The sequence below is a fragment of the Chaetura pelagica genome, unplaced genomic scaffold, assembly GCF_000747805.2.
Source record: "Chaetura pelagica isolate M959 unplaced genomic scaffold, ChaPel_1.0 scaffold275, whole genome shotgun sequence".
Lineage (NCBI taxonomy): Eukaryota > Metazoa > Chordata > Aves > Apodiformes > Apodidae > Chaetura > Chaetura pelagica.
This window is the reverse complement of record NW_009953486.1, coordinates 1788205-1797651: the sequence shown is the minus strand read 5'-3', so window position 1 is coordinate 1797651 and position 9447 is coordinate 1788205. Positions and strand designations below refer to the sequence as shown.

At 45.7% G+C, this 9447-nt stretch overlaps 1 protein-coding gene across 1 annotated transcript in view; it reads left to right on the top strand.

The window, feature by feature from the left end:
* The window catches only part of COL9A3 (collagen, type IX, alpha 3), a 36996-nt gene that overhangs the window by 5154 nt on the left and 22395 nt on the right, over positions 1 to 9447 (top strand). The window contains exons 3-10 of the mRNA XM_009998727.1: positions 166 to 201; positions 787 to 858; positions 1291 to 1344; positions 5438 to 5473; positions 6069 to 6092; positions 6585 to 6638; positions 7279 to 7332; positions 8064 to 8105. Of these exons, the coding sequence (XP_009997029.1) occupies positions 166 to 201; positions 787 to 858; positions 1291 to 1344; positions 5438 to 5473; positions 6069 to 6092; positions 6585 to 6638; positions 7279 to 7332; positions 8064 to 8105 (372 nt within the window). The remainder of the gene's footprint in view (positions 1 to 165; positions 202 to 786; positions 859 to 1290; positions 1345 to 5437; positions 5474 to 6068; positions 6093 to 6584; positions 6639 to 7278; positions 7333 to 8063; positions 8106 to 9447) is intronic.

The following is a 9447-nucleotide window of genomic DNA, read 5'->3' as shown; positions in this document are numbered from 1 at the left end:
AGCAGGAATCTGGAGCATCAGCTTTGTAAGAGTGAGTGTGGTAAATCTTAGAGAGGGCTTGAAGGGAGATACTTGAGCATGATAACAGTTGGAAGCACCAGTGTTATGAAAGGTCAACAGGAAGGGGTCCAGCACTAACTCTGATGGCTTTTCTCTTTCCTTTAGGGAGAGCCAGGCCCTCCTGGTCTGCCAGGCCCAACAGTAAGTATTTCCTGACATTGACATTGACTTGCTCAGCCTTTTGAGAGGGACACAGTACAAGAGCTAAGGCTCCCAGGCATGGCTTTCCTCTCCATCTGCAGCACAAGGGGAAAGTCCTCAGGAGTGGGGATGCTCAGCACTGCTCCTGGGGAAAAACACGTTCCCCTGCTTCATTGCCAGCAGAGAATATGCACAAAGTAAAGCTTGGCCATCCGCAGTATAACAGAACTGGCACCAAGCCACATGTGTGGTTAGTTTTGGCATTGTTCTGAGTCTGCTCCAGCTCTTTGCTGTGCCAAAGGGTGCTGAAAATTGTTCCAGGTGGCACAGCTTTTTTCTCTGGACCACCTACCCCATCCCTTCTACCTTTTTCTACCCCTGTGTGGAACAGCCAAAGCTCTGAAATGTATTTAGGATTTGGATATGGATTCAGGACAAGTTGCATCTCTCTGCAGGGATTCTTCCATGTTGCCTGGTGTAAGATTAACACATCCCAAATGAACTTCCATCTTGTAGCCTCTATCATCACAGGCCACGATTCACTTGTTATTATGTCAAGAATAATTGCTTCTTTATCTGATGTAGGGGCCAAAAGGTGCACCAGGGAAGCCTGGGGCAGCTGGTGAAGCTGGATTGCCTGGCCTTCCTGGAGTGGATGTGAGTATTTTTGTCATGTCTTAGAGCTTTTAACTATTTCACATGGGACTGGGTGTTTTCCTGGTGTCTCATCAACTTTCTCTGTCTCTACTGGAGAAGCAAAGTGGATCCTGGATCAACATGTGCATATCAGGAGAAATTTTAAGAGTTGGAAGCATCTCTTGGTTGAATTAAGGAGTATGAGAAGGATTTTGAGATGCATAACTGGTAGGTCAGCACCCTTCAAATGTTTATCCACATGTACTATGCACATGCTGAAAACTTGCCTCTGGTCCTTCCTTTGGTGGTTGATTACAGAGAGAAATGAAATGGTTAGGCTCTCCTGAGAGCTTGGCATCCAATGGTTTGTGGTGGTGGCAGTGGCAGGGATTTCCTGCAGCTCTTTTTGCTGTGTTGCTCTGTTTTCACACTTCTCTCTCTTCTTTGCTACAGGGCTTAACAGGAACTGATGGCCCACCTGGCCCAAATGGGCCTCCAGGAGACCGTGTGAGTACCACATTAGATCCTCAGTCCCTTTAAATGAGCATTGTCATTGCTTGTGTTGATGATTTCTCATTCCTTTGTTAACTGCTGACGTTTGAGTGTTGATGATGATGACTTATTTATCTGTACACCCTTGCAGAAAACTTGGACCCCTGAAATGAAGCCCCAGATGGTTTTTCTTTAGGCAAAGCATGAGATTCACCTTTCTTTCCCAGGGCTTTGGAATGGCTTGGGTAGCCTCAGTGGTGGGAATGCCACCACAGAGCACCTCTGGGAATATTTTAAGTACCTAACAAGTTCCTTGAAGCAGTTGATGGACTTAATTATGAAGTTCATCAAAGTGAAGTCATTCTGGCCTTTATTTGCAGCCTGAGTGCACAGCTCTGTTACGGTTATAGTTACTGCTGCTGTGCGTTAACTGTTTAAACTTCTGCCTTTCGTTAGTTCTGGGACTGTCCATGTAGTTGACATTTTTAGTTGCTTTGGCAAAGCCTTTCCCAGTCAGCACTGCAAGAAATAAGAGGCTTTTTTTCTTGCTTCCTGCATATTACAGCTCTGCTGAGGGGCACCACAGGGATAGAGAAACGACTGCCTGAGATGTTCCTGATGTCCTGCAGATCACCTGGTGGGGCTGAAGGGCTCTTAGGCCTCCTTGTGACATTAAGAACTTGGCATTAACAAGCCATTCAGCACAGGTTTTGCTCCAGCATGGCTGTTCTCCTGTCTCCTAGTGTGGGAAGACAAGGATTGTGTCCACAGCTGGTTGGTTGGTCTCCTGCACTGGGGGCTGCAGTGATGGGCTGAACACACAGCACCAGAGGCTTAAAAATGCAAACTTTTCTAAGGTTTTCAGTATATCTCAACCTTCTGGGAACTGATCCCTGGTTTTTAAAATAGGAAAGTTCAGGGCCACACACAGAAGACTGTGAGCAGTGTTGTGTCCCTGCTTTATGTTTGGTGGCAGTATTTGCCTATACCCACTTTAGCACACAAGCTCCTAGTTTGCAGGGTAATTGAGCAGATAATTTCTGGGCACAAAAACTTCCTCTACAGATATTTAGTAGAAGCACACACACTGGTTTAGCACAGCTACTGGAACTGCATGCTCTGATGTGACATGCTTTCCCCTGTCTCCTAACTCAGTCTGTCAGCATGGGGCAAACTTGGGACCTGTTGTCATTTTTGGGAGCTTTTCAAGGTCAGTGGTTCATCTGGTAAATTGTTTTAATTGGTCTAATAAAAGCCTGGAAGAAGAGGGGGGGAGGGAAACAACCCACAAACCTCTAAAAGCTTTAGCACTCTGAAAGGACAGCATTGTTACCCAGACTTTCTGCCTTCTCCCCAGCTTTCAGAACACCTTTCAGTCTCCCAGGAATCACTGAAATGAGCAGGGGTCCCCTGGTTGCTGTGGGGCTGAATTTGTGCTTCACACTGTGACTTCTGAATAAGCATCTTCTTCTGAACAAACTGTCAGAGAGTGAATGTGTTGACTGGATGGAATGGGCTCTTGGAAGCCAGTTTTTAACAATATATTATTGCTAAACATGTCTTTTCCTCTCTCTGCCTCCTTCCTCAGTCCAACAGGGATTAATGTCTGACCAGGGGCAGAGCACTGGGAAGGCAGAACACCTAAATGGCTTTTATCTTCACTACTCCTGGTTCTGTTTACAGAGTGATCAACCCTACTTGTTTTTTTTTGCAATTAAAAAAAATCCTTTCTTTTTAGCCAGGAATGAGCTGGGTTGTGGCCTCAGTGCTAGATCCTGGTGCCCCTTGCTGGAAAGTTTTCAAAGCTCATTTTGACGTTTGGGGCTTTTTGCTAGAAACAATGAGGAAAACATAATTATGAATGTTTATTTATGAATGTCATGTTCATCAAGTATGTCCTATGCTCTGTGGTTGTATATTCATAAAGTGTATTACTTTAAAGTGCAAAATTATTGTGAGATTGTTTTCTAATCAAAGGAGAAAGGATATTGTTACCAGGAGAATGAGTTGAGTCAGGCAGTTATTAAAATCAAGGGGCAAATTAGAGTTTCTCCTTTCAGTTTAATGGACTCACATCAGCTTGTTCAGGGACAAGGTGATCTTTTCCCCTACCAGGAATGTTCTCTGATATTTCTTACACCCTCATAGATACCAAAATTATGGAGAGGGAAGTGCCAAGGCTTGGCATTTTGGGTACTCTGCCAACCTGTTGGCATGTCAGCCCAGGCAGGCAGGAGCTATGTGGCTGTTTTCCCCAGGATTAGGGAATCAGCAGGTGCCAAGAATTCAATGTGGGTTGTTTTTTTTTCAGGAGGAGATCTCAGCTTGTCCCTTATAACCATCAGTAGTTGTAAGGACTCCAGCCTAAAGATAAAAGTGACTGGGAGGAAAGCAGAATAACCTGCAGCAAGAGAAATGAATGAGCTGACATTTACAACTGAGTTGATTTTTATTGGATTACAGTCCTTTCCTCACAGAACTGCCCTTAATGAGGCCTCAGGTCCTTGGTATCTTTCTTTTTAAGCTTACCAAGGGAAAACATTTCTAATCTCCTTTGGCACAGGAACACTAGAGAAGGGTGGCCTCATCCCTGGGTCACAATCAGCACCAGCCTGCTGGGATGTTTTCCAGCTCTGCCCATCTGCATTGTTCTCCTGCTCCTAAGGGCAGATACCATTTAATTCCAGCTCAGGACATCATTCCCAGGATGGTTCTGTGCAGCATTTTGAGAGCTTTGGGATAACAGGTTTAGGCAGTGGGGCTGGTGAGGGGCTGAGGAAGCCTCTGCTGTAATTGCTCCTTGTCCCCTGCATGAAGACATGAGGGTTTTGCTGGCACAGGTTTAACACAGTCTAGAAATAACATGACTTGTCCTGTCACCTTCTTACTATTTTAAGCTCTGCTTTTATCAGAGAGCAACAGCAGCTGAGAACAAGAGCAGTGCAAGCCAAGAGCTGGCTGTGGCTGGCTGTTCTGCAGCTCCCCAGCATCTGCCCAGCTTAGAGAAACCCACTGCCAGGGCTGCCTTGGTGCTGCTGGGCAAACTGTGCCTTTCTTTAGCATTCACCAGGAATTGCCCTGGCACTGCTGCTGCACCTCCTCCACTTCTTTTTTTTTTAAGTTTCCTCCTCCCCCACCTTTTTAAAAGAAGTGATTAAATCAGTCTGAAGAGGCTCTTGAACCCAAGAGCATCAGTCAGCAACACACACCCAGTATCTCTTGGGTGTTCTTAGCAGCTGCTGGCCAAGGTCAGTGCACCACGCTGTTGGTTTTGTTCATTTTTGTATTTCCATCCATTTTCTGTCTCAGAACTACTCACCATAATTAATTTTGCAGTCTATTGGCCAATGCTGGCATCTCTGCAGTGCAACAAATGCATTAAGGTTTGTCTGTCTGACTATCTTGAGTTAAGCAGGAACGGAGCAACTACAAGAATGATTGTTTCTAGTACATAAGATCACCAAACTTAGGACAAGCTGAAGAATAAGAATGCAAACTGGGGAAAGGAGATTGGGGATGTGACAAGGAAGCTAGTGAAGAGGCACAAGTTAACAAATCTTTGTCTTTGCTTGTAGGGAAAGCATATGAATTTATAAAATTCACTAGAACGAGTCCAAATCTGGTGAAGAGTTTCAGGTCATTTAGCCACTGGATCTACAGTATGAATGTATTATGAATGACAGTATTTCTAATCAATGAAAGTCAATTTCCAAACATTTAGATATTCGTGGAGACTAATCTGAGGCCAGCTGAGGTTTGCAGAATGTCTGGTTAGTTTTTTAAGAGCAGCTCATGTTTTAGTCTCTCTTGGCCAGCAAGATGCTGATCAAGAAAGTTGCTGAGGCCAGTTCTGAACATCCCTCCCTACTGTCTTAAAAAGCTCCTTGATCAAGTAATTAATCAGGAATGACAGAGTTATTATTCATAAGTTTGGGAACTTAAGGATATTTGGGAATTCAGTTGAGTGCCTCCAGTTCTGTGCTGTTGCTGGAAGACACGACTGGAGTTTTCAAGCAGAGGATGATGTCAGGGAGCACAGGCACTGGTGTCCACCCAGGTGGAGGTTTCTGTTTGATTCCTGCTCATTTGCTCTGTTTTATTCCCCTAGGGTGCATTAGGACCTGGTGGGCCACCTGGACCAGCTGTAAGTACCTCCTAGAGTCTGCACATGAAAGATGGGGTGCAATGTTCTGCCAAAACCATCACCAAGACAAGATGGGAATCCTTGTATCCCAAAGGAATCAAAGTGGAAATCGAGTGAAAACACTGTCTGAAGTGTTCAAATATGTAAATATATGACCTGTTCTGGTAACACAGGGCCTGCTTTTAGTCTCAGAGATGTTAAAAGCTTGGCCAGCTTGGGATAAAGAGTAGCATATCAAATGCTATCAAAATTATTAGACATTAGATAGTGTCTAATGAAACTGAAAAGAAAAGAAAGGAAAAGTGGATAAACTAGAGTGTTTGTTTCATAACTGTGTGTCCCACTGGCACGGGGCTGTGTGGCTTTACTGAGAGTGGCTTGTAGGTAACAGGATTGAAAAGGGAATACAAATAATTACAGGCAACAAAAGATTTCATCAAGACTCCAGTTGTGATTGCAAATGACAATAACTGGGGACAGAGGGGTGATAAATAAACTTCAAAAGAAAAAACAGGCAGCATTTTCTGAGTTATGCTTTTCTTCCTCTGTGTTCAGATTCTAAGTGATCTTTTATTGTTTTGAATGTTGTTCCCAGGGCAAAGGACTACCAGGACCTCCAGTAAGTAATGAGGCTCTTTTAAAAAAGAGGTTTAAATTATTAAACTAGCTTTGCTGGGGCTCTTGAGTGTTACAAACCCAGCCCAGGCCTTGGGTCCCTCTCCTGTGCTGGACACCAGGTCAGCAGGGGGGTGGGTTTTGATGCTTACTCCAACCCCAGGGAAGTTGACACTGGTGGAAATTCAAGGTGCAGCACCTGGAAGTGACCAATTCTGGGGCAGCTTTGGTTTGGTGGGTTCCTGGGGCACCTTGGGGCTGTGTCAGAGGGGATGCAAGGGTTGGCAACGTGTGGTGGTGACAAGTGTGTGCTCGGTGGGAAGGTGGAGGAACAGGGAAGATGCACCTGGATAAACTGCTGCTCTGGGTGTAGCACTGAGCTCCTGGGGCTGGGGGGATTAGGCAAACAAGTACAGCCAGACTCTTTGCTTGCCCCTGGGCTTTGGCAGCTATGGGAGGTTGCCCCAGGTGTAAAGCTCTTCTTTCTGCTCCACAGGGGCCTCCAGGACCCAGTGGGCTCCCAGGTGGAAATGGATTTCGGGGTCCTCCTGTGAGTTTCTCCTACCATTTGATCCTCATTTACTGAACATGCCACAATCAGAGAAGAATGAGGTTCATTTCTGGTGTCTCACCTCGTTCTGGAAGCTGGATGTGCAAGACACTCCCAGCTCTGCAGATGCCCACAGGCCATGCTGCTCCTTCTGCCATCTTGTTTAGAGTCATCCCAGTCAAGCAGTGCAATACCAAAGGTGCCCAACTCCTGGCACCCATCTCTTCCTTTACCAGCTGGGAGTAAGGCCAAAAGAGCAGCCAGTGCCATGAGAACAGAGGCCAGTTCCCAGCTGGTGTGCACTGGCAGCATCCCCAGAAGCAGCTACTGAACAGAATGGGGCTGATCCAAGGGAGCCCATTCTGCAGCCACAGACCATCAGGTTGGGTGCCCACAGCTCCACAGAGCCAGTGGCAGCAGGGATGTAGGTGCAGGGATATGTTCTTCTGTCCTAATCTGTCTCTTTCCATGTTCATCTGCTGTTCCATTGGCAGTCACAGAAGCCTCTGAAGAAAGTTGCAGTTTAGTCCCATTGGAGATATTTTGCAGTGGTTTTGGGTAGCCACCCTTCCTCTCCCTTTATGGTTTCATTGAAATTATTAAGAAGGGGAATTCTTACCATTTTTTTTCCTCTTTTTAGGGACCTTTTGGTCTGCCAGGATTCCCAGGACCTCCTGGACCACCTGGACCTCCTGTAAGTTGACACTTGCAAATAGATGTGAGAAAATTCCTGAGAGGAGTCCAGTATTTTCTTCTTGCTGCCAGAACATGCACGATTCATTTGTTGGCATTGCCTCAGCAGGACATCAGCACTGTGCTCCAGGGCAGCAGTGACTTCTCCCTGGCTGCACTTTGGTGTGTTGATTATCTCCTGTTTATTATTTGTGCTGTGTGGGTGGAGGAACCCAGTGACACCCAGGTTTTACAGCATAGAAAGATCAGAACCTGGTCTTGCTGTTCTCCCAGGGTTTATATGGTTTGCTGGGATCATGGTGTGTTCTGGTAGGGCCAGCAAGGGGGGCTTGAAACCAGCAAGTCTGTGGTCTGGGTTTGCTGCAGTATCTCTGGAGGGTTGGAAGGACAGGGAGGTCTTTCCCAAGGAACTTCCCTGGCCTGAAGGAGGGCCAGGCACAAGTGCTCTTCTCAAGTGGCTGCTTTGATCACCTGAGGCTCAAGGCTTTTCCCCAAGCTCATCTGTGCATCTCCAGGACATAATTACACCCCTGGGGTGTCTGTTTGGAGGACAAGAGTAGCTCAGAACGCTCCAGGTTCAGGGGCTGCACTTCACCCTGGGGGGCTGGGTATCTGCCTCTTGCTGCTCCAGCTGAGCTGGGGCACTGAAAAGTGCATTTTCTAGAATTTCTATTTTCTCTTGGTGTTTGTTTTGATGCATTTTTAAAAAAACCCACATTTCCTGAATTGCAGGGTCTTCCAGGCACCTTCCCTGACGGCGGTGGGGACCTCCAGGTGAGTTCTTCTGTATGAAAATAGGTAGTGGTTTCAGCCCTGAAGTGACAGGTTATTGGCATAGCTGGGTGACTGTCAGACCAGGTAACTTGCTCCACCCAGATCTGCAGACGTGGGTCTAAACAATCACAGAATAAATGTTGGGGGTGTATTTACAAGGCCAAGATGTTCCTTCAAGGAGGCAGATACGTTAGTGCTGATTTTTTTCCTTGATCTTTGCTTCCCAGTTTGCTTTTCAAAGTGCAGGTTTTGTGCACATCCTGCAGTTAGAAAACAACTTCAGCATTTGGAAACTGACAACAGCTTCTCCAGCATCTGTTTCCAGTCCTGCTTTGCAACACAAACATTTGTGTGTGGCACTGTTTGTCTCCATGGATGGTGGCACCACCTTCCTTTGTTTAGACCTCCTTCCTGATGAGAGATTCTTGATTCCTTTCTTCCAAGGGAATAAAAGGAACGTTAAGTCCATGAACATGGAAATGACATTTCCAGAGTTCACAGCTGCTGTTGTGACAGCATCTTTGGTTTTCAAATTGGCACACCCCAAAAACGCTCCAAGTCAGTGTAGACTGCCTTGTGGCAAGTCATGTGGAAGTCAGAAGAAAATGCTGCTATTTCTGCAAGTTTAATTTAAGTTACTTTGTGGAATACACTAGCAAATTAAATTTCTGCTACAGAGGTATTGCCTGAGGTTGTACTAAAAGAGAAAACAAACAAATGAAAGAAAAGCTGCAGAAGAAAATCTCATTTCCTATTTAGAAAGTTTTTAGACTAGGGTCTTTTTAGCCCCCATTAAATGTTCATGCATGTTCTGATTTGATCCCAGTCAAACTGGGAGCTCTCCCACCCTGAGACCTCTGCAGGTACCAGCTTGTAGGTGTTGGGGTTACTTCTCTATAGGTCTTTCAATAAACTCAAATGTTTGTCCTTGTTTCTGTTAGGTGAGTTGTCTAAAGGGAATAAACAAGGGTCAGTTAATGCACAGGATTAAATATGTTCCTAATGATTTACAAGATACTGATCCATCTTCCCTGGGAAACCCTGATTCTTCAGCATTTGGACAGTGGGCAACTGCCAGCCTGCAGAATTCCTCCCAGTCCATGCTCAAAGTGGAGCAGACAATTCATAACTCATTCTTTTGTGGCTACTGGGGGCCTGTTTGGGACTTCCTTGCCACAGGGAAGTGCTGGTCTGTCTATTATTCTATCTATGCATTAGATTTAGTGGATTTAGAGCCAAAACCCACACGACTTTTTCTTCTCTTCCCCATCATGACACCAGTTTGCCTTCTGTGCACCTGATAAACCAGAGTGTTTCTGTTCCTTGCAGTGCCCAGCTCTGT